Source organism: Xyrauchen texanus, chromosome 18 (assembly GCF_025860055.1).
Source record: "Xyrauchen texanus isolate HMW12.3.18 chromosome 18, RBS_HiC_50CHRs, whole genome shotgun sequence".
NCBI lineage: Eukaryota > Metazoa > Chordata > Actinopteri > Cypriniformes > Catostomidae > Xyrauchen > Xyrauchen texanus.
In genome coordinates, this window is record NC_068293.1 from 30,553,155 (window position 1) to 30,579,289 (window position 26,135).

Genomic DNA, 26,135 nt, shown 5'->3' on the forward strand with positions numbered 1-26,135 from the left:
ACCTTTTTTAACTGTTGGCTTCTGGCCGGCACTTCAGAGCTCTGAGCACCAGAACCGTCAGACACAGGAATCGTTTTTTCCCTCAGGCTATCCATCTCATGAACAATTAAATTGCCCCATTGAGCAATAATTATGTGCAACACACAGTTTAAGTCTATTTATATTATCCAATATATCCACTTCTGCCATTACTTATTGCTCTGTACATAATATACTGTATTTTTGTTCTTTATATAACAGATTGTAATAGATTTGCACTGCGTGTGTGTATGTATGAAGGCGAGTGTATGTACGTATATGTTTATTTATTTATTTTTATTCTTTTATGTTTTTTGTTTTTAATTGCTGCTGTTTTTGGTATTGTTTGTATTGTTGTACACTGAAGCTCCTGTCACCAAGACAAATTCCTTGTATGTGTAAGCATACTTGGCAATAAAGCTGATTCTGATTCTAATCATACCATGTCAATTTTATTTCAGCATTATGTACTAGACTCTGAATTTCACACTATTGAGTTTACTAAAATCAAATTTGGGTCTTCTCGCTACAAATCTTATGCACAAATAAATCTAAAATCATTGTACCACCCTGAAACACAACCACAGATTCCTGGCTGATATTTAATGTATTAATAGCCATCATTTGAAACAATGATTACAATAATGCAACAAATGGATTAATTTAATGACATATTAATAGCTTGCATTACAGTGCCAAACACTGAAAGATGTAAGAGAACACAAACAGGTAAAGTAAAAGGCAGCTGATTAACTAAACATGTGGCAAGAAATTATGACCTTGAGTTAGAAATAAATTACATTGCAAATGTGGGCAAATCAGTAACACTGAACCTCGAGGTGGCAAAGCAGTTTAGTAAAATGAATGAGCCAGAGATACATGCTTGAACAATGAAAATCTTCTCAAGGATAATGAGTGAGGCATGTGCCATTATGTAAGTCATTTCATAATCAAATACGGTTGTGTTGTGATTTGCATTTTATGGTGAATCATACTTAAAGAGTACCATCACTTATGGTCAGATTTTCATTTGCAAATAAAAACATAATATTATCTTGCCCAAACCCAGCTGGAGTCTGTAAGTGCAGTATTCTATTGCTGTTGTTTTGATTTATACAGTAAATCGCCTCTAATGTCATTTCAATACTTGTAAGTTGAGAATACTTTAAAAAAAGAAGTTGCCTTTAATTCCATTTGGTGTGATCAACTTCAGAGTTCTTGATAGTAGAACTTACTGGCTTTTGAGCATGCTCAGTTTGATCACTGAGGAAGTCATTTGTAGCAGAATCTCAGGGTTCAGCCACTTCTGTTGGTTGTTTATATCTTTTTGTGGCTGAATGAATGAATGAAACACTCATGTTTTGTGTCATGTTGTGTGAAAACATGGCTTTGTTTGGTTTTCATTACCATGTGTTCGTGTATCTTGTCATCTGTTGTGTGAGTGCACTTGGCATTGTGTTTTAGCCCTGTACCATTACCCACACTTGCGGTCTTGGCGACTTGAGTGTGCATGCAAGTGACAGGAAGTGTTCAAGACTGTCCTATGTCTAAAATATGCCAACACTCAGTGCACTTAACCCACACTAAATCCACACTAGGGCAAATACTGCTTCAGAGCAGTCTTTCAGGATAAGTGTATTCCAGAGTTCATCACGTTCAGGAGCTCCCACCCTGCCTACCCGAACGATCGGTGTATTTCCACCATGATGACGTCAAGACAAGCTTTTCAACATAAGTTATTTATTATAATCAGATAGTGAAACGTAAGTGAAGCATATATTTATTTTAGTATAAATGAATATATTCAACATTACATAATGTGTTTGGGGTGACTTAAAAGCAGCATCATAATTACAAAATATTATTTATGTATATATTTATATACCTCTTTGTTATCCTTCCACCCAATAATCACATTGTTTAGTTTGTCCTTGCCTAATACTGCTGGTGATTTTAGTAATTGTTGTTATAAAATATAAAATGTATCTCCAAAAATCACATAAACCAGCATAAAATAATCCATAAGACTCTAGCTGTTAAATCCACTCTTTTCCAAAACATGAACTAGCAAATTTTAGGTGAGCCGTTTTATCGTGTCTTATTCAATCAAATGTATTTATGTAAAATGTTTAGCTGCTGGGTGCTGTCAAATGTAACAAAAAAATCAGTTTTTCCAGCACCCCTCGGTGAAGCAGTGCCAACCAATGCTGACACAAGATATTCACATGTGCAAAATAAATTTTGCCAATCAGCAGCCTCGATATTATGGCCTGAGAGGCGCTGAGAGAAGCGCCACAAGCATGCGCAGCCGCTGGTGGTCGGGACTCTTGACATCTCATTGGATGACTGACAGTCTCTGCCAATAGATTATAATACTATAGCAATGATGAACGCATACACAGGAGCAGGATCTCAGCTGCACAGTCTGCCCCCAAATTCAATAAGATCTCTTCAGCAAATCGGATGAACCTGGCATCAACATCAAACAACAGGCTAGCGAAAAGAGCAAAACATACACATGATGCTTCTCCCGTACCTGGTACAGCAGAATCGCTTGGCTAGCTGGATGCGTCAGCCTCAGACTGGGCGGGCAGACCCAAAGGTGGCAGCCCAGTCAAGTCTTCAGCATCCGACATCACCAGTGCACTCTCTGATGCAGCGATCGAAGACTCATCCTGCTCGCAGACCATGAAAGAGACATCAAGCTGGCCATGAGGCGGGCTGGCCTCATTTTGGAACTGTACGGGAGCAAAAGAGCATGCTGGGGAATGGGAGGTCCACAGGGAAATACCTGGTGAGACCATGCCCATTGAACTCCCCAAAGTGCCTCATACCCATGGGTAGAAGGCGCAGCGCGGGGGGGCTAGAGTGGCTTTCCCACTTGGGAAAAGGACATTGCCATGGTCATATTCTTGCAATGAGAACATCAACGAGAACCATCCACAAACGCTGCCTCAGTGTGAACTCTGCCCAGACACGTGAGTCAGTACACGTGGGCGTCAGAGAGACCGCATGCAGGGATCACACAAAGACGGAAAGGCATCTTTATAAAGACATGTCTTTAAAAAGTCATTCAACATCAATGTGTGTGCTCTTATAGAGAAAATATACTCTTTAGCAGGAATATACACTCTTTTAACGCTGTCGAATCGCCCAGGGGCGAAAAGGAGAGAAAGCCGCTGGAAATGCGCCGTATATCAGAGATGAACGGAACAGCAGTAGTGTTCAGCTCGATGATAGTACAACCGCTCGGCTCTGAATAAATCTGAATGAGAGTATGCATTCCTTCTCCTTTTATACCTGTATGTCCGGGGGAGTGACATGCAAATTCCACTCGCCAATTCTCATTGGCCTTTTCTCAAAAGAATTGAGGTGTTCGGGGCTCTCAGGAGTGACCCCTAGTGTCACTACATCGACACAACATCAAGTGAGTAACAGAAGGGAAACTACATATTGTTGCATTTGCTACGGAGCAAGCACTGTTGCTCTCTGGCTGCAACAATGGACGAAGAGCAGCCCGTGGTATTGTTCTGACTGCCAGTACTTTTCCACTTTCCAGCAGCAGCACCAACCCCAGGAGGAAATCGGGGTATAGAAAAAAAAACACATTGTGTTTCAAGGGGAGGGGTCTACTTCTCTAACCACAGTCAACAGATAATCATATAAGGATTCTGCTCTCCAGATTTTCTCAGCCTACAGCACACTCCCTTTGATTTGCCTGTTTCTAAATGTAATGAATGTTCAATCTCCTTTATAGATGAAACACTAAGATGCCGGATCTACTGCATAAGCCCAGTTTTAATAAATGGCTGTGACTGTAATTTATTTTGGACATTTCATAATAACACATTTTATCTCCCACTCATGGACTCTTGGAACATCTTGGATGTTTGCCATCAGCCAACACACCTCCCCCCTTCTCACACATCAAACCAATATAATGACACACCCTAACACAGAACTGGGGCTGGAGGTTAGATCAAACCAATAATTCAACTTAGGTCACACCCTCCTCAAACTTTCCATTTAGTACCATCATACCTATCATACCGCTAAATGTAAATGACATGGCAGCTGTCAGTGGAAAAATACTGTGCATAGAAAAGAGATAGAAACTGTCATGAGGTGCAGAGAGAGAGAGAGAGACAGCTAGTGCAACAAACCAAAAGTGTGAGAGGTACTGGGAGTGAAAACAAGTAGAAAAATATAGCTGCAAGCAGCAATCTACAGGCCCAAGCACCGTGGGCTCATTTCCTCCTGGCAGCTTTAGTAAAATAATGCATCAAAAATTTTGAAGCGACTTATGTAAATGGATTTTTTTTCAAAGACTGTTTTAAGGGCCACACTTCTTGCTGCCAGTTGGTGGCGCTACGACCATGACCCACAGTAGATACATCAATGTGATCAGCCCTCAAGGCCAAACATACCGGTCAATTTTGATGTACATCACACGATGCACGCAGAAGATATGGGACAATTCTTTCTTCCTATTTTTTATTACTTTTTCGTGTCGCCATGGAGACACCATTTGAAATGTCAAAAATCTGTTCACAATTCAGCATCTTCAATGTTTTGGCATGACGTTGCCTAAGTGTGGTACCAGTCAGATGAATTCCCTATGAGGAATATTTCAAATTCCAGAGCATGCCATTTTTAAACAATCCAAAATGGCTGACTTCCTGTTGGGTGGAGCTAATGTCTGTGGTGTGAAAGTTGTCCGGCTTGATCTACATACAGTATGTGCAAAGTTTGGTGACTGTAGCTGAAAGGGGTGTGCTACAGAGTCCCCTGAATGTGGCTATTTTCTCTTTGGCACTACAGAGCCCCCTCAACACGCCAATAAATGAACCTTTGTCCATCCCTAATGGCCGGCGATTCTGATGTGTGTGCAAAAGATCATAAAAATTAAAATATGCCAAGTACCTCAAAAAACATATGAATAAACATAAAAAACAATAATAGTAATAACAGTAGTTTCGAGTTATATCGAAAATCCCTTCATAATTTTTAATCTGTACTGTCTTGAAATTATTCTAAAAAAATTTGAAGCAAATAGTCATATCCATGTGATCAGCCCCCAATACCAAACATATATCTAAATTTTGATCTAAATTGCACAATGCACTCGGAAGACATGAGCACATCCTCTTTTTCATTTTTTGCCATTCATTTATTGCCCGCCAATGGCAAAACCGTTTGAAATATCAAAAATCTGTTCGCAATTTAGCATCGTTAATGTCTTGGCATGATGTTGCCCACGTTTGGTGGTCACATAAATCCCCTAGGAGGAGTATTTCAAATTCCAGAGTAAGCATTTTTCAAACAATGCAACATGGCAGACTTCCTGTTGGGCAGAGCCTCTGACTATGGTGGTGAAAGTTGTCCAGCTTGATAAGATCTATGTGTACATAGATGGTGTCTGTACTTGAAAAGGCATGTGCTACAGAGCCTTCCAAAAATTCAATTTTCAAGGGGCCTGCAGAGTAAATGTTCAGGAGTTTTTGAACATGTTAAGGGCCCTGAAACCTTGAAAAGAAGAATTTTAACAGTAATCCAGGAAAACACTAGGGCCTCCGCACTTACAGTGCTTGGGCCCTAAATATGCATTGAAGTAAAAAGTATAAGGTGAAAAGTGTGATTCATATATTAGCTCATAAGCTCAATATCATAAGAATCATTCTTACACATTATTTTGATGATGCTTTATCCATAACATTATTAATGTCATAAATTATTATGACAAGATGATTACCTGTACATAACATCATTGGTATAGGACTAAACTATGGAATTATATTAACAACAAATGTATTTTAAACAAAAAGACACGCTGAATCGTATTAATTGAAAAATAGACAAATTGCCGTGTATGTTTTTCAATTGTGCCTTTTAAAAAAAATACATATTAAACCAGTAGTTTAATAAGTGGTTTTGTTTAAACTGTTTTGAATATGTTCTTTGAGATAAAGCAATTAAAAATAGCAATAACACATTAATTTACGAATAATTTCATAAAATAAACAAGATCTACACATGATGTAAACCCAATAACTGTAAACAAGCCTTTTGCTGTGAAAAAAAAAACCTATTTAAAATTCTCTTAAAGCAAGTCAAACAAACAAGCTCATACATTTTGTTCTTCTCCAACAAATCTCTGTTTTTTTACCTGCGACTTTTAATACTAAAAGTAGCAAATATGTACATATCATTTGTGTATTAACAATAAACCCCATTTTCCTGTCCTTAGCTCATGGAAGTCACCACGATGAATTGATAAATCAGCCATATTTCACAAGAAATCTTCAGAAAAGAACACACTCTAAACAAGATGTACCACACAACAAAAAAATTTGGTATATTATATTGATATCCACAACTCAATACAAATGCAGTCAGCCACTAAAAAAATAAACAAAAAAAAGCACAAACACAAAACTTGGGGAAGAATATGAACCCGGAGTCATCTCCCTTTGTTGTAGTAACCTAAAATGTGACATTGAATAAAATTACAGACAATTAAAATGTCATTACCGAAACACAAACAACATATCAGTGCTTTCAAAACATGTCTAAAAAAAGTTAAGTGCTTCATTGATTAATTATACTGCCAAATGAATGGTTAAATATTTAAAAACTTTGGGCTGTTGGTTTGATTTGGAAATCTGTGGTTTATACAAAACCAACAAACCATTAAAGCATTGCCAGTACAATCAACAAATTATTTTACAATCAACACAACACATTTTGTGTTTAAAAAAGCTGCTTTGTTGAATCATAAGGTCTATACAAGCAATACAAGAAAAATATTTGATGAGCAATAACTTATTTGTAAAGGATTTTATGCCAGGTTTCAATTGAGAGAACAGTAATTCAATTTGGTCTAGATAATCACAGCAGTCCCAAAATATTGTAATCCTACATTTAGTAAGTTAACTTATTAAAGTTTAAGCAGTCTGTACACAATCACTGTGATGGTAATGTCCACCACACTATCAATTCAGTGATCAGCATTTTCTCCAAGTTCAAAAAATATGCAATGAACAAAAGAATCAGATGAACTGGTTACTGCAGAAATAGGAATGCTTATAAACATTCAATAAAGACCAAAAGAGTCTAAAATCATTCAGTTTGGGTAAATATATATTTATAAAAAAAAAAAGAGCAACCAATCTCTATGGAACCTTTTCTTCTTATTTATGCATCTCTTGTTCCAATACATATTTTGATTTTCAGTATAAAACATGATTTAAATACATTCAGTATTAAAACAAGAATCAGCGCTCCACTAACTTTATTTCAGGACATTCCATTTATGATACATTTCTAATATAAATGTTTAAACCTCTTCATTATAACTTTCTTGACACATATCTATTTAGAATTAACAAACGAATTAAAACAATTGCACCTTTGGGTCACTATTTCACTAATTTAAGTGCTTTCATGTCAAGGTATTAATACAACAATATCAACTTAAACGTAAAAAAAATAAGTTACTTCACACCAATTTCCATTTACTTTGTCTGAACAACCAATGCATTCAACAGCAGAACAACAGTTAATGCATGTTACTGTTGCCACAATCAAACTCTTCTTCTAGAAAAGCAATTAAAATGGAACATTCCAGTCTTAATCTACCGGTTTTGGAACCTCAAATAATATTTAGATTTCAACATTAATAACAGCTCTAGGTGGTGTTTTTCCTGTGGACATTCTGAGGATCAGTGTGTAACATCCACAGATAAGAAGTCTTGTGTAGTAGCAATAAAATCTTGGGAATCAGTTACACCATATTAAAATCCCCAAAATGGGGACAAACAATGTCTTTTGACCTGAAGTCTTCCTACCTGCACGAAATAAATGATTACAAATGCTACAGCAAATTGCTTGTGTACTGTTACAATATGCATGGACCCAAATACTCACTTGTACTTGGGAACGTACAGCAAGGTAATGATACCAGGTTTAGTAAGAGGGCACAACACCTCAGTGATAAAGCATATTGTTTATGCTAAATAATTTATCTTTTGTATAAAAATTTGACCTCATAATAAATTCACCACATTCTTTAACAAACTCCATAGTTTTTTAAATTTCATTCTGTCCAAACTAATGTCAAATGTAGAAATACTGTGATAGCTGGTTACAAGAAATGTATTTCTATCCATTCCATTTATACTGGTGGCAAATGTACAGTAAGGCCAAACGTTATCTTTGGTAGTCCTAAAAGAGTGCTATCACATACAAATGAATATACAAATGACAACTTTACACTTATATTTAAGTACTATAGGAGAGGTCCTTATTAGGAAAACAATTACTTCAGGAAGAATTTCTAATTTCAGCTGAAAGAGTGCATTAAGGCCAAATCCACCACTATCTTTAAAAGAATAAAAAAAACTGTTTAAAATATAATAGCTAAGCACAACTGTCCATAAACTATATAAAAGCCACTCTTTTAATAATGAATTTGGTTGTCAACATATCACAAAAAAAAAATAATTTAATATTTTAAGGAGGTGTGATATAGATCCAAGGAGAAAGATTAAATCAATTATATTGTATGATTAAAAATGTTTAGAGTCCCCAAAATTATATTATAAGAGGAGAAAAAAGAACTGTAAATATTACAGACCCTAAATGGCTTGTAAAAACAAATAAATGATACACATGAGTTGTCCATCACTTAAAAGTCATAGTATTGCAAGTTCAGCACACTACAGGGAGAAGTACACAAACATGAAGATACCCAGTGAACAGACCAATACCAGGACTGAGTTAAGTAACAGTTTGATCTTAGGGGGTTCATGAAGCAGTTCACGGACAACTCCTTCATCCTCTTCAGTGACTTTGGTTTCAACAACAGAAGTCTTCTCCTTATGCCCACAAGTCCAGTCAAATTCATGCAGGCAACACTTTTCATAACACTTGCCTTGACCACCTTCCTTCTGATTCACAAGCTTTGCATGACCATCGCTGGAAAGTTCCATTGGTGTGGATGCTTCTGTACTTGGGGTCATGGGATCTTGGTCACAAGGGAAGGGCATGAAGAGTTCCATGTCAGACCCATCAAGACATCTCTCTTTCTGGACATCCACAGACACGTCTTTCTTAAGGATACCATTGCCACTGAAGTGGCGTTGACCATTATTGGTCAGTTTGTACATTTCCTCTAGTTCAGTCACAGGAAGCCGTTTCAGTTTGCTTAAGCCCCAGACTGTAGTACGCTGGACTTTCTCCTTTTCTGGGGGTGGTGTGCACAGACTGACAATCACAGCCACCAGGCCAGAGATCCAAAACAGCCCAGCAGCAATGTACATGTAGTGGACATGCGTGATGAAAGTTGGACGTTCATCCAGCTGGTCGCATTTTGGCTCACGATATATAAAGCCAAAGATGAGGCGCGTAATGCCTAGCACAAACCCGGTCATGCCACCCCAAAATGCTCCCGTCTCATTGCAGCGCTTCCAGAAGATTCCAAGTAGAAAGAGAGCAGCGATAGGAGGTGTCAGGTATCCTGCAGTTTCCTGGATGTAGAGGTACATCTGGCCACCTTGCATCTCAATAATTACCGGCACCCAAGCAATACTGATGATCACCATGAATATCACAAACATCCTGCCAACCAATACTAGCTCACTGGATGGGGCACTCGTACGCACCATTTTATAAATGTCCAAAGTGAAGATGGTGCTTGCACTGTTAAAAATTGAGTCCAGGTCACTCATGAGGGCAGCGATCATTACAGCCATCATCAAACCTCGAAGACCTACTGGCATTACACTCATGACCAGTCGAGGGTAGGCAATGTTGGAGCAGCCAGCCTGACTTCCACACACAGCCATGCAGTGCTCTGGTCCGATACACGCCAGCTCATCAGGAAACAATATTCGTGAGATCATTCCTGGAATGACGATGATGAACATGGGAAGGACTTTAAGCATACCTGCCATAAGAGTAGATCCTTTGGCATGGACAATGTTCTTGGCTGCTAACACTCTCTGCACAATCACCTGGTCAGCACACCAATACCAAATTGATGCAGGTGTCTGACCCAACAAGAAGCCAGGCCAAGGTATGTCCTCATCAAGCGGACCTCGTAGGAGCTTGAGTGAATCAGGCTTGGGATGAATTCGGCAGGAGTTTGTGTATTTGAAGGTGAAATTGCTGTTAGCCAGGATGGCTGTGACATTTGGGACTGCCTCCATGTATTTTTTCCGTACACCCTCTAAACCGCCTACTTTGATCAGACTGAGAACAGTAAGAGTTAATGCACCACCAATCATGAGCACGGCCTGTAAAGTGTCCGTGTAGATCACTGCCACCAGTCCGCCAGTCACAGTTAGCAAGGCTGTCATGGCAATGAGCAAGACTACTGACAGGTAGAGGTTCCAGCCAAGAGACTCCTGAATGAATAGAGCTCCTGCATATAAGTCTACTGAGAGTTTAGTAAAGATATACAGCAAAAGGGAAAGGGCTGCAAAATAAACCTTTAGCCGCCATCCCCCATAACGCTTGGAAAGGTACTCTGGCATAGTGTAAACTCCAGAGTAGATGTAGACCGGGATGAATACCCAGCCCAGCAGCTGCAGAAGCAGAAGGGCATTGAACTCCCAGGCGCCCACTGCATAACCACTTGCTGCACCAGAACCAGCGAGGCCAATGAAATGCTCGCTACCAATGTTGCTTACAAACAGTGAGGCACCTACCACTACCCAGTTCATAGTTCGACCAGCTAGGAAGTAGCCACTAACAGTACTACGGTTGGCTTTCCACATGGCAAGAAGACCAATTACAAGTACAAGGACAAAATAAAGTCCGACAACTGCAATATCGGCAGTCTCCATTGCTAGTCCCATTTTTAAATATTACAATTGTACTATTGGAGCAGCTGCCCCGCGACCCGACTTTGGATAAGCGGTTGAAGATGGATGGATGGACAATTGTACTATTACAAAATGTAATCACCGGCAAGAAAAGTGCACCTGGGAAGAAAGGTTTATTTTAATAAAAATGCAGGCACGCACAAATAGTAAAATCTCTTATTCCTTTGCTGTCTTTCTAGAAGGAAATGGAAGCATCCACCATCTGTCAGATGAATTTCTATTTGGTTTGTGTTATGATTAATCCAACGGTGCTCTCATGAAGCACACTAGTTATTTTGGGGAGGATGTCTCAGGCTTCTGGTATAGAAATGGCAAGAGTTTATATTCCTGCAAGACAGCAAACATAGAAAGAAAGAGAGAGACAGAGCATGCATTAGATCAAGTGCTGTAAAACAGACTAATTGGCAAAGACAATTTACAAGGCTTATATTATATATCAAAAAATGCAGAAAACAATAATATCAATAACACACAAACAAACACATAATCATCATCAAATATTTTTATAGAATATTTTAGGTCTTAATGTTTCTGAAAAGACAAAATCCTTCACCCAAAAATGCAAATTCTCTCATCATTTACTCACCCACATGATATCCCAGGTATGTTTGCTTGCTTTTTTCAGCAGAACACAGTTGAAGAAAAAAAGAAAAATATCTCAGCTCAGTAGGTTCTTAAAATGCAAGTGGATGGTGATCAGACCTTGGAAGCGCCAAAAATCACAGACAGTCAGCATAAACATCATTGATACGACTACAGCGGTTAAAGGCAATACGATCACTTTTGATGCACAACATCTGGAGGCCTTTTACTTTTTGACTATAAACCAATCGCTTCCAGTAAGCAGTAGTATACACATTCACGAGAGTGCTGAGATCACGCGGTCTCTCTTGTGACAAATTCACATTGGCATGTTACAGACGTAATCTCACGTTCTTCTCTTGGTTGAGACATCCAGGATAAGCACACAAATGCACTATTGTAAGTAAAGCTCTTCCGGGTGTCACACGTGGGTCAGTTTTCTCGTGTCTGACGTGAAAACACAATTATGTCTACTGACCAGAGGCGATGATTTAAAAAGTACTTTAAATTCACTAAAGAGTCAAAATGTACTTAAATATTTATAATATTTGCACCAAAAGCAAATAGAAGACATTAATTTAACCGTTGGAGTCATATTGATGACAATACGCTGACTCTCTGTGATTTTCTTCAAAATGCTTCAAAAGTGATCACCATCCACTTGCCTTTTAAGGACCTGCTGAGCCAAGATTCTATTTTTCTTCAAATGTTTTCTGCTGAAGAAAGAAATTCATCCACACCTGAGGGTGATTCCTTCATATGCATATCACATTGGTATCTGATTTATACTTTCAGTACAATGAAAACTCAACTCATCTGTTTTTTCTCAAAAATGTTAATTCTAAAATATAAAATAATTTACTGCATCCCAGACGTGTTTGACTTTTTCTTCTGCAGAACACAAACAAGGATTTTTAGAAGAATATCTCAGTTCTGTAGGTCAATACAATGCAAGTGAATGGTGACCAAAAAGCACATAAAGGCAGCATAAAAGTAATCCATAGGACTCCAGTGGATAAATCCATGCGTTACGAAGCAATCTAATTGGTTTTAGATAAGAACAGGCCAAAACAGACCACTCCTTTTTCACAAAATATCTTGACACCAACAGTTTCCATGGCGATCATGGTTTCAAGGTTGAACACTTAGTGCAATCTAGTGCTCTGTGCATCCATCAAGCACTAGGAAGTGTATTGTGCTTGAAATCATTATCTTTCCCAGAGGCTGCAATGGCAAGATGTACAGTGAAAAAGATGATATATTTTAGTCTGTTCTCACCCAAAATCAATTAAATCACTTCAGAAGACGTGGATTAAAATACTGGAGTTATATGGATTACTGTTATGTGGCCTATGTGTGCTTTTTTTATTTCATTATTGTGAATTATTTAAAAAAATTGTGTTACACAATCCACCAACTTTCACAACTGTCCATTACTGCCAGAGCTGTTACCATACACAGCTCAAAGGTATGGCATTTAGCAGTGGTCAAAAAGGATTTCCAAAACGGCTTTTGGAATATAAACTCAGAGATGTGGATACGGACAATAATTAAATGACCACATGACCTTGGTGTTTGTCAAAAAACAATAGATAATTTGTTTGGGAATTTTCTCGCGGGAGGTGGGAGAAAAACACAAATATTTCGGATTCGGACGGCAATAAAATCACTGACTATTAGGGCCGTAGCAAGGTATTCCAGGCCCCCTGACTGTGTATTGTCAGGGCCCCTGTCCTATTAAAAAAATAAGGTTTTTATAAAAATTTGCCCCCCTGGACCACTAGAATCGTTACCACCTTTCACCCCACTAGCTACAACCTTGCTGACTACCCCCTGTAAATTCTGGAATTACCCCACGTCCCTCCCCATGTAAAATAACTGCCGTCCTAATAGTGCTTTGTTAATCTCTATGAATTATCTGGATGGCCAAGTAAAGGAGAGAGACATGGCAGAGTGGGGAGGAGCGGGAAGAAAGAACATTTGCACTCTCAGCCAACACGCCTCAATGCCAGAGCACCTCACGTGTCACTACAATCTCATTCAATTTGCTGCAGTAAAGTTGGTTACATACTCCCATATTTAGATTTCTTCTCTCAATAGCTTTCTAACGGTGGGTGCAAAACAGATGGTATCAGTAAATTCTTAATATTGGCAAGTATGGCAATTAGCTACAATGCTATTTTCTCTTGAAATCAATGTTTTTAAAAGTGGACAAAAGCATTGATTTCTATGGGGCAACGATTTCCAAGGGAGCGTCTACAAGTTACAGATTATATTTTATGTCTGCCAGCCCCGGTTTCTGAGCTGAACATCTCTGCTTGACTTGGTCTGTTAAGGTAAAAACAAGTTTTGGACATCTTTAAAAAAAAAAAAAAAAAGATAAATAAATACATACAAAATGTAAATTTTGCTCTACGTATGTTTATCCTTGTCAATCTTGAGCAAATGAAAACCCCATCTAAATGATTCTCCAAATTCATGCGATACACACTAGAAAACATTTAGGACATGGCCTTCTACAGCTTTGATTTTTGTCATTAAAATATATTTGATTGAAGTCCAAACTTCATCTCCAAGTTTGTGCTACTGTACCATCTGTTGAATTTGTTGCCTTTTTAATAAGGCAGGTTTAAGAGTTTATTTTAGTTTTTTGTCATAATGTGGAGCAATGGCGTAGATTGGTTTGAACACTGAGGGGGACCAAAAATGTGGGTTTGGTCTGAAAAATATTGCGGTTAACTGGTTTTACAATTATTTGCCCATTTTCTTATTATGCAACAGCACTGATGCAAAAAATGCATATCAGATAACAATTATCTAAACGTCTAAGTGGATGTACACTCACCTAAAGGATTATTAGGAACACATGTTCAATTTCTCATTAATGCAATTATCTAATCAACCAATCACATGGCAGTTGCTTCAATGCATTTAGGGGTGTGGTCCTGGTCAAGACAATCTCCTGAACTCCAAACTGAATGTCAGAATGGGAAAGAATGGTGATTTAAGCAATTTTGAGCCTGGCATGGTTGTTGGTGCCAGACGGGCCGGTCTGAGTATTTCACAATCTGCTCAGTTACTGGGATTTTCACACACAACCATTTCTAGGGTTTACAAAGAATGGTGTGAAAAGGGAAAAACATCCAGTATGCGGCAGTCCTGTGGGCTGAAAATGCCTTGTTGATGCTAGAGGTCAGAGGAGAATGGGCCGACTGATTCAAGCTGATAGAAGAGCAACTTTGCCTGAAATAACCACTCGTTACAACCGAGGTATGCAGCAAAGCATTTGTGAAGCCACAACACGCACAACCTTGAGGCGGATGGGCTACAACAGCAGAAGACCCCACCGGGTACCACTCATCTCCACTACAAATAGGAAAAAGAGGCTACAATTTGCAAGAGCTCACCAAAATTGGACAGTTGAAGACTGGAAAAATGTTGCCTGATCTGATGAGTCTCGATTTCTGTTGAGACATTCAGATGGTAGAGTCAGAATTTGGCGTAAACAGAATGAGAACATGGATCCATCATGCCTTGTTACCACTGTGCAGGCTGGTGGTGGTGGTGTAATGGTGTGGGGGATGTTTTCTTGGCACACTTTAGGCCCCTTAGTGCCAATTGGGCATCGTTTAAATGCCACGGCCTACCTGAGCATTGTTTCTGACCATGTCCATCCCTTTATGGCCACCATGTACCCATCCTCTGACGGCTACTTCCAGCAGGATAATGCACCATGTCACAAAGCTCTAATCATTTCAAATTGGTTTCTTGAACATGACAATGAGTTCACTGTACTAAAATGGCCCCCACAGTCACCAGATCTCAACCCAATAGAGCATCTTTGGGATGTGGTGGAACGGGAGCTTCGTGCCCTGGATGTGCATCCCACAAATCTCCATCAACTGCAAGATGCTATCCTATCAATATGGGCCAACATTTCTAAAGAATGCTTTCAGCACCTTGTTGAATCAATGCCACGTAGAATTAAGGCAGTTCTGAAGGCGAAAGGGGGTCAAACACAGTATTAGTATGGTGTTCCTAATAATCCTTTAGGTGAGTGTATTTCTGGGGGATATGTATAAGGGAAGCCCTTATAATAAGAAAACTGATTAAACCACCAAAAAAAGGGGGTGGGGATGGAGGTGGTAGAGATGCTCCAATCTAGGGCACAGCACCGCTTATGGGAATCCCAAGCTCAGTGATGTGCTTACATAACCAGATTAAATTAGTTGTAGCTGATTGTCATACATGCCAGTCTTTATAATTTACAAACACTGATCGTTACACTGATTACATCATTTATTAGAAATCTATTGACAAAAAGAAAATCTGAATGTGTGAAAATGAAATAAACTTTACCGCAGTATTCAATCTCTTTATCTACAATAAATTGTGGAGCGGAGGGAGGGTGAGGCCGGGTCCGAATATCGGAGTATCGCGCGCCCGGTCCCCAATCGGCCTGATGACGCGCGCGAGGGATAAAGGCGGCCGGTGAAGATGGTTCGAGAGAGAATTACGAGCAAGTCTGCGCGTGTGTGTGTTTTTGGTTTAAGTTTGCATTAAATTATGATTTATGTTGACAAGCCGGTTCTCGCCTCCTCCTTGCCCATCCTTAACAGTGTTACATAAATATTTGTATAATGCAATACTAATATGGACAAGAATACATGACCTGCAGACAGGAAATACAATGAAGAGCAGTACACCATTCATTCAAGGACAGGCAAACTAAAATTATTTCTAGAAGCGATGCTTGCCAAACACGACGGAAATACAGGTACAACCGAACAATGCATTTTACTATAATATTTAAAGTATGGGGTTAGAATTGTTTCTAATTAACATACAAATACACAGAGAAAATGGTTCACAAAAAAATGGAATAAGGTCCACAAATAAATGTAAGGAGTTTCGTGAAAATGAAATAAATTCTCTAATAAAATAATGAGATTTAAAAATATATGTTGTAAATATCACAAAAATAAAGTGAATTCACAATTAAATAAAATTAGATTTACAAATATATTTTTTAACCACTGATCTATAATATAGAACTGGACCTCTCATGACATCACAGCAGTGAAGCTACTGCATGGCCATCTTTGTATTACCTAACATTCTGTACTCCCTATGGGTCTTAATGGGAAATCATCTGTTTTTGGTGAGTAATTATTACCCATCCAGTCACTTTTTTAAAAAGAAATTGAAGTCTGCATATACAGTATCTCAATGCAATCTTCCTATACATGGTATTAGTTATTTATTCTGACACATTTTTTTTTATATAATTTTTTTATCCCCTTTTCTCCCAATATGGAATGCCCAATAAACACTACTTAGTAGGTCCTCGTGGTGGCCCGGATACTCACCTAAATCCGGGTGGTGGAGGACAAGTCTTAGTTGCCTCCGCTTCTGAGAGAGTCAATCTGCCCATCTTATCAAGTGGCTCATTGTGCATGACACCGTGGAGACTCTGCATGTGGAGGCTCATGCTACTCTCCATGATCCACGCACAACTTACCATGTGCCCCATTGAGAGCGAGAACCACTAATCGCAACCACGAAAAGGTTACCCCAAGTGAATCTACCCTCCCTAGCAACCATGCAAATTTGGCTGCTTAGGAGACCAGGCTGGAGTCACTCAGCACACCCTGGATTCGAACTAGTGACTCCAGAGGTGGTAGTCAGCATCAATACTCGCTGAGCTACCCTGCCCCCGCTACAAAAAACATTCTTTAAAATATCATCTTTTGTGTTCCACAGAAAAAGTCATACAGGTTTGGAAGGACATGAGGTTGAGTAAATGACAGAATTAAAATTTTGGGTGAACTATCCCTTTTATTCTATGTATAATACAATTCTCATCTCTTAAATCTTACAGATTTTTTTGCAGTACGAGCTTGCCCAGAGTTTTCCTAATCTGATTGGAGTGTGACACAGCACATGTTTCCTTGTAAATGAAGTGGAGCCTGATGATAGTGTAGCTTTCTGCAATGCCCTTTATGAGTATGAAGATGTGATTTTTGTATGCTGTTGAGAGTGTGTGCTGTTGAATAAATCTCTCAGCTGTCTTGCAGACTTTCAGGATGCTGTCTAATAAATCCACCACGGGACATCGTGTCGATCAGTGTGTGTCGAGCTCTCGACACGGAGTGCTGATAAACAGGTAGTGCACTGAATCGTCTTCATAGTTTTAACTACACAGCCTGCTATGTACCCCACCACATCCTCTTTGCATATGGACAAGCTGGGAAGACTTACAGTGATGTTTTCTCTGTCTTCTGTTTCAGGCTGGACATCACTTTGCCGAAAAGCCAGCATATCAGAAGGTGTTGCCTCCAGTCCCGCACTGTGCTATCCTCCAGTGGAGAACAGTTGCCACTACTTCTGATGGCATGACTTACTACCATTCTTTTGAAAGCTAACTTAAATTGCCTTGCTGTAGGATTGTTATTAAATCCATTAGCAGATGTGTACCCACATATCGTTGAATTTCTATTGTATTGTTCAGTTTAATAGTCCATTTTTGAATGTACTTGGAAGCTTCGTTATTGAACATATATATATATATATATATATATATATATATATATATATATATATATATATATATTTGTTCAATAACTATATATAAATATATATATATATACACACATACACAGTGGGTACGGAAAGTATTCAGACCCCCTTACATTTTTCACTCTTTGTTATATTGCAGCCATTTGCTAAAATCATTTAAGTTAATTTTTTTCCTCATTATTGTACACACAGCACCCCACATTGACAGAAAAACACAGAATTGTTGACATTTTTGCATTGGAAATCAAGTGGTGACCCACCATAGTAAAAACATAACCTGTATTTAATGTATCCTGGGTTGCATTTCCTTTTATGTTGCATAGTTTTGTTCATGGTTTTCAAGTACAAGGACATGCATCAAGTGACATTATTTTTGTTGATATCAACAACAAAATTGACAGCAAATTCTCTCTCTTAAGAGCATGTTTACTTTTATGAGCCCATTATTATCCTGTTTGTTTCCTAATTTCAAACTAATTTTCAGAACATACATATTACACAGGAGAAAAGGTTCCTCGTTACCATGGTTAGGTCAGTGTAACTAGTCTTGAATAATAGTAATAATAATAACAAATTATAGTATTTATGAAAAAAATAAGTACTAGCTGAAACACATTTTGAAACTTTAACTACAACTGCCACTGTTAATATAAAATGAGGTCTAATAGATTCTACCTTTAGATTATTTCATATGAAACAATAACATTGTCAAAATATAACAGTTACATTTACTCGTAATAAAATGTGTAATGATTTTATTACATTTTTTGGCGCATAGCAGTGTTGATCTTTTCCTCCTCAGTGCTGTTTGGCATGTCAGGGCTGCCTACTGTTTGAGAGGTTCAATTTGACAACGCTTTAAACTAGAAAAGTCTCACTAGAATTGAAATTGGTCATATCAGTTTTGATGTCTGTGCTCCGCAATATTGAGGCAAGCTGATTGTTGAACACACACGCCAGAGAGAAGAGCAGATCATGATCGCGAGCTTGTTACACTCGTGCGAAAGTGCAGATGAGAAGCCTTTAGCTGATTGCGAGATTATCATCAAATCTGCCTCAGCAGTCCTAAATAGGCTATCACATGGACGGCCGCTGAAATATCTTCAATGGGAGACCCATGGCATTGTTTTTTTTTCCCTGCTGTCCACGACCTAGTCCGAAAAGACTGCGACTCAATTTTGGGTCTGCAAGTTGACGAGTCTGATAGACAGTCGATGAGGAAAGGAGATGCGCACATGCAGGCGAGATTCTCCGTCTGGTTGCATTTTATTCTCAATACCGTAGATAAGCAAATGAACATGGTATGATAACCGTCATGCAATGTGCATACCGTAGTATACCGTGAAACCGGTATATAGCTACAACCCTAGCGGGCACTTTTGCCACATCCTTAAGTGAATGTTGTTTTGAGTTAAATGCAGCACATTTTGGCAGTTTAGAATTCTATGAGCAATCCAGTTATATATAGAGATCAGTGGTTTTAACACAAAAAAAACTCTGTCCAGCATGCATTTGTGACTTTTGTAACATTTCTTGCTCTAGAGCTGCGGGCAATCCACACACAGGGAGACTCCACCCATCGTCTACTCAAGCCAATCAGATAACGGCCACATTACTCGGACCAATCGTAACATGTTCTATCTTCAACCAATCACACTTCGTTTTACTATCAAGGGTGGGACCTGAGTCACAACGCTCTCATGACCATGGAATTAAGCACATACAGATATGCTCCAAGGCAGCAAACTTTTAAAGAAATGGACGACATCAGAGGAATACGGTGACTTAAGGTTCATATAATTTTCTCTCAATTATAAACATGTGTACTGCCTTGTTAAATGTCGACAGCTGAAAATGATCATCAGCTTTATAGCCAACCTGGCTGACTGTAGGAGTCTGCTATTTTAATTCTAACCAAGTTTCTTTGCTGAAACTCCTAGCTACTTAATTGAAATGTATTATCAAAACCTTTACTCTTAATGTTAAATGGCAGATCCAAACAGACACACTACAAAAGATCAGTAGTACATAAAGTGCCTTTATAAAACATGAATCATATTAGGAGCACAAACCATAAATTAATACCATATATATTACACAGTGTACAAGATCTGCTTTGGCAATAATTTGGTTTCACATTATGTCAATGTATTTTAAAAAATGTAATAATTTAATTCAAGTAATATTTCAAAGGATTTATATTTTTAGCACTTAGTGTTATGGCAGACCAGTCCAATGTTACTCACAAGAAATAATTATGTTAACCTTGTAAAACAATGCACGTTTCACTTATTTATTCAGGAAGTATATGGGCTGTGAGATATAGGAAGACAATAAACAGTTGCAAGGATACTGGAGAACTGGTGCTCTCTGCTCCATTTCACATCACAAAAAGATGGAAACAATTGTGTGACTTTTGTGCTACTGGCGGTAAGACATCACAAAGCTCCACAGCCCAATCTTTTTTGTGTAACATGTTCTTTTCTATACCGTAATGGACTTGTTTTCAATGTATGACCCCCCCCCCAATCATTTGTTCAGAACGCTCTTACCCTGACAAGGAGTATCCATCCCAGGCAACTGATACCACAACATGGCAATAAGGATTTTCATGTACAACAATATAGAGCAAAACGCCAGAGCTACAGTTGTAATATTCAATAATTTGGTAGTTGCATGCATTTAAAAAGCTCCTTAAAACCTACTAACCTCAAAATGCCTTAATAGGCATTTGAGAACTCAAAAGATTTGTCAACTAAATGACAAAAAATATTTTGTCAAATGAGAAGTCATCATTTACTTATATTTATGTTGTTCCAAATGACAGACTTTCTTCTGTGGGAGGAACTAAAAAGGAGATTATGATCAGGACTGACAGCCTGGCTTTCCTTTCAGCCTCATTAGCAGCATTTATATTTTATGTAAGCTCATATTCCAAAGAAAAAACTAAATAGTACAGTTTTTAAAAAATATGGAGGGTGCGGGGCCTGGGTAGCTCAAGGAGTAAAGAAGCTGGCTACCACCACTGGAGTCACAACCAGCCAGGTCTCCTAACCAACCAATTTGGCCCGGTTGTTAGGGAGGGTAGAGTCACATAGGGTAACCTTCTCGTGCTCGTTATAATGTGGTTCTCACACTCGGAGGGGCGTGTGGGGAGTTTTGAGTGGATGCCACGGAGAATAGCTTGAAGACTCCACACATGCTATATTTCCTCGGTAATGCTAAACAAGCCACGTGATAAGATGCGTGGATTGACGTTTCAGACATGGACGCAAATGAGAGTCGTCACCCAGACTAAGGCGAGTCACTTCGCCACCACAAGGACTTGGAGCACATTGGAATTGGTCATTCCAAATTGGGGAGAAAAAAATTATTATAAAATAAAAAACAAACAATAGGAGGGCAACTAAATTTTCATTAAGCAAGTAAGCCCAAAGACAATGTTATAGTTTATTTAAATTTTGTATTGCACTTCCAGTTCAAGACATGACATTGTAACTTAAAAGAAATCAGACATAACAGAAAAATAAAGAATCTCACATTACACATTTTAAAAGGTGTCTTGTATTGGAGCTGGAATCACTGAGTTTTGGAGCAGGTGAGTCAAGTGCTCAAAGTTGATGGGCAGTAAACAGAAGAAACATCTGAAAAAGATGCCAATAACTAATAAATAGATAAATCACTGTCAGAACATGATGCATTATGAAGGGACCCCATAATAGTACCTCCTAAAACAGTCACACAAAAGTGCTAAAATGCAAAATTCTAATAAATATTACCTTTCAACTGATTTTATTAAATACATTAACATAATGTGAAACCAAATTATTACCATAGCAGATCTTGTACACCAGTGTAATAGAAGTATTAATTTATGGTTTGTGCTCCTAAGATTATCTAATATGATTCATGTTTTATAAAAGGCACTATCTGTACTACTGATCTTTTGTAATGTGCCTGTTTGGATCCGCCATGTAACATTAAGAGTAAAGGTTTTGATGACACATACATACATATCTAGTAAGTAGCTAGGGGTTTTAGTCGAGAAACTTGGTTAGAATTAAAATAGCAGACTCATACAGTTAACCAGGTTAGCTATACAGCTCATGAGCAGGACTCTACAATTGGGCAATTTTCAGCTGTTGACATTTAACAAGACACTACACGTTTATAACAGAGAAAATGATACGAACCTTAAATCACAGTATTCCCCCGATGATGTCAATTTCTTTAAATGTTTGTGGCCTTGGAGCATATCTGTATGTGCTTGATTCCATGGTCATGAGAGCGCTGTGACTCAGGTCCCACCCTTGATAGTAAAACGAAGGGTGATTGGTTGAAGATAGAACGTGTTACGATTGGTGTGGCCGTTATCGGATTGGCTTGAGTAGACGATGGAAGGGGCCTCCCTATAGGCGGATCTTTTGTGACGTCATTGTTTATGTTTGTCGCGTTGCATCATGGGAATCGTGTGGCAGGAAACACCGCTAGATACCTGTAATTTTATTGTTTTGCACGTTTGGAGGATGATTTAGAGAAGAGGATGGTTCACTCTTGCGGTGTGGTCGATTGTACGGCTCGTTGGGGGCCTGATAAAAAGTTTTTTCGAATTCCCTCCGAAAAGGATCGCGAAAAACTAAAGAAATGGTTGCATGCAATTACGTGATTGAACCTAGTACATGCAGCATTTGTAAGTCCTATCCTGACAGCTGCTTCTACTTTAAACATTAAAGCTGCTACATGACTGCATGTTTCTCCAAGACTGGATTTGAAAGAAGGAGAAATGTGTAAGCTGTGATATACAAATTTTCACCATAATACAGACGCCATTGAAAGTCTCACACTGAACACAATTGAATTGGTACAACAGTCACTACATTTTCAATAAATAAATAAGAACACTGATCAATGAAGACTTACCCGGCTTTGCAGTCGCAGTGAGCAGTGATTATTTCGCCGTTCTCTTTGGCGATCACCCACGGAAGATGCGAATCACGCTGTGACTCTGCTTGGCCAGGTCTTACCTCTGCTTTTAGCACGATCACTGCTTTCTGTTTGGCAGAAAAGATCGGCCCAACTTTTCGAGAAACAAAATAATCATAGGCCTCCAGACTTTTGAAAGCCTTTAATCTTTCATGAGTGAAGGGTCCAGGGGTTTCTATTAAATAAGAATAAATGTCTCCCCAGCAGATTGGTGGCCAAGACACGGGCGAGTCGGACCAACGTTTTTTGTCATCCCAGATCTCATATGGGCTTTGAATAACTTAGATTTTGTCACCAATACAAATTTTGAGCTTCTCTCCAAACCTCCTCCGGTCTTCAGATGTTAAAGTGCTTATATATTGTGGATTTCGCCCGCTAACTCTCTTGAAAGTGCTCGTCGCGTCTTTACAGCCCGCCATACTGTTTGTTCTGTTGCCACACAACCACTCGCGCATGCGTACAAAGATGTCAACAAAGATCCTCCTATTTGTGGATTGCCCGCAGATCTTGTGCTAGAGATGTTTCACAAATGCACAGCAAGCGAACCACAAATAAATGCTGGACAGAGTTGTGTTTGGGAGTCAAAATATTTTTGAAATAGTTTTTCATTTTCATATCTCATTTTATTCATTTGTGAATTCACTTTTTGTGAAACTCCATACATTTATTTGTGAAACTTTTTTTTGTGAATCGCTGTTAATTTAATGTTAATTTGAAAAAAAAAATGCTAACTCAATATTAAAAAGTTACCAATCCAGACGTGTTGGCATTTTCGATAAGGTCTTGTACATTTATGACGTAAACTGTGCAAAGTTATTAGAAAAAATTGTTTTAGTAGACTGAAGATTTATACTGCAACTTTTTCATACAGTTGTCCGTAGTCTTCAAATTTGTCGCCTCTTTACTTCTCAAACACATGGTCACTGGACAAAACCTGTTCGGATCATTGGTTATGTCAATTTCTCAATCTCCCTGCATGACTAATATGGTCAATAGAGAAAAACTTACCATATTTACGACATTTGCCTTGAAATGACAAAAGCAGTGTTTTCCGCGTGTGTTCGTAGAATGGATGATCCAAAATGATCGAAGCGATGTTGTCATCTACGCCAGTTTATGGCCGTTTCAGAGCTAAATTATGTTGGGCAGGCTATCCTCGCTGTCAAAAGAGAACTTAGAAAGTTTTCAAAAATGAGCGTTTTATTCAATATATGTCGTTTCACCAGAACGTACGGCGGTCCAAACTCAGCTTTTATAACGCTCCTTCCGCACAGTCTCTTCCATTGTACACGCCCACACGTGACTTGTCTCTGACTCAGTCTTATTTGCATATAAAGGCGCCGCTCAACTATTTCTGAGAACAGTCTCCTCCTCCTCCTCTTGAAAGACTCTTTCATGACTTATCATCTCTTGTAGTCTATTACTAAAATGACAAATCTCTCTTCATTTACAAACCCTCATCCCGTTCAAGATGTATATGACATTCTTTCTTCTACAGAACATAAATACTAAGATTTTAGAAGTATGTCTCAGCTCTGTAGAGTGAATGGTGGCCAGAACTTTGAAGCTACAAAAAGCATATAACGGCAGCATAAAAGTAATCTAAACGACTCCAGTGGTTAAATTAATGTCTTTAGAAGTGATATAGTAGGTGTGGATGAGAAACAGATCAATATGTACGTCCTTTTTTACTATAAATCTCCACCTTTGACAAGCACCGAAAACAAAAGAAGAAGAATGTTGAAGTGAAAGTGCAGATTTATAGTAAAAAAAAAAAGACTTAAATATTTAGGTTATCTATGTCACGGTCTTGTCACTCTGGGTTTTTGTGTGACAGGATCGTGACATCATTGTTCTGTGTCTGTCTTGTGTTTTGTCTTCTGTCTTTGTGTGAGCACGCAGCTTCAGTTGTGGTTTCCCTGTCCTGCGCTCTTCGGTCGGTCTTATGTTTCATTGCGGGAGCATGGTGTCTGGATCCTGACTTCCCTGTCTGGTTCGGTTTCGGTTTTGGTGTCTGGATTCAGACACTCATGCTCCATGATTGTCTTGTCTTGTATTGGCATGAGTTCATTGCGCTTATGTCACCTTGGCTAGATGCACATACATCAACAATCTGTGTCTGTCTCTCGCGAACGCGGACGTGCGTTGCTCTCATTTTGTGCTGTGCGCCCGGGTCATGAACTGTCTTCACGTTGTGCTGAGGTTCGGTCACATCGATCTGAGGTATTGGGTTTGTTGGTGTCCAAATTCTCACACAGGTGTCCTGTCTTGTTTTGTCGCCTGTTGCATGCATCACGTGGTGTTTGACTCATGATGTACTCTCAGGCTTTGTCTAGTGTGAGAATGAATGGCATTGCTTTGTTAACGTTGCCGTGCATTCTCTCGTCTTATCTATCAGTTGGCATAAGTGCATATTTCCTTATTGTCCAGGTGATGTGCGTTCGTGCCATTCGGGTGTTTGTGTCTTATGAGAGCACGTGGTTTTGTTTTGTTTCTGTTTTGCCTCGTGTCTCTCAGTTTTCTGTCATAAGTCTCCTTGATTGTCCATTATTAGTTAATTTGTCTAACCTGCCCTGTTATTAACCTGTTTGATTTCTCTCCCTATTTTAGTCTGCTCGTGTATGCTGTCCAGGGACAGTTCATCTTGTTTGGTGATCTTGGTTCACTAATTGTAAATTAAATTATTACAGATCATAGTTTGGATCTGCTATGTTTGACCGAAACCAGGCTTAAACTGGATGATTATATTAGTTTAAATTAATCTACTCTCCCAGGTTATTGTTATAAACATGAGCCTCACCTGAAGGGTCGAGGAGGAGGTGTTGCTGCAATTTACCATGTTTTTTTACAAGTTTTTGGTGTTACTCAGAAAACAGGATATAAATGTAAGTGTTTTGAACTAATAATGCTTAATGTGATATGTCAGATTCAACAAAAAAAATCTCAGTCGTCTTTTGCACTTGCTACAGTATATAGATCACCCAGGCTGCATTCTGATTTCCTTGGTGAATTTGCACATTTTTTATAAGATCAAGTAGTTACTGTGGATAGAGCTTTAATTGTTGGTGACTTCAACATAATGAAAAT

The 26,135-nt window shown here is 38.7% G+C and overlaps 1 protein-coding gene across 2 annotated transcripts; it reads right to left on the reverse strand.

The window, feature by feature from the left end:
* Positions 1-6,251: 6,251 nt before the first annotated feature.
* LOC127658648 (sodium/myo-inositol cotransporter-like) lies at positions 6,252-24,307 on the reverse strand. Of its 2 annotated transcripts, none has more exons than XM_052148031.1 (2): positions 24,057-24,307; positions 6,252-11,231 (listed from the first exon to the last, which is right to left on the reverse strand). In XM_052148031.1, exon 2 carries the CDS (start codon positions 10,875-10,877, stop codon positions 8,736-8,738), a length of 2,142 nt encoding a protein of 713 aa, XP_052003991.1. In that variant the 5' UTR covers positions 10,878-11,231; positions 24,057-24,307; the 3' UTR covers positions 6,252-8,735. The 2 variants fall into 2 exon arrangements, with proteins under 2 accessions (XP_052003991.1, XP_052003992.1); XM_052148032.1 differs by lacking the exon at positions 24,057-24,307 and adding an exon at positions 22,986-23,407.
* Between the last annotated feature and the right edge of the window lie 1,828 nt (positions 24,308-26,135).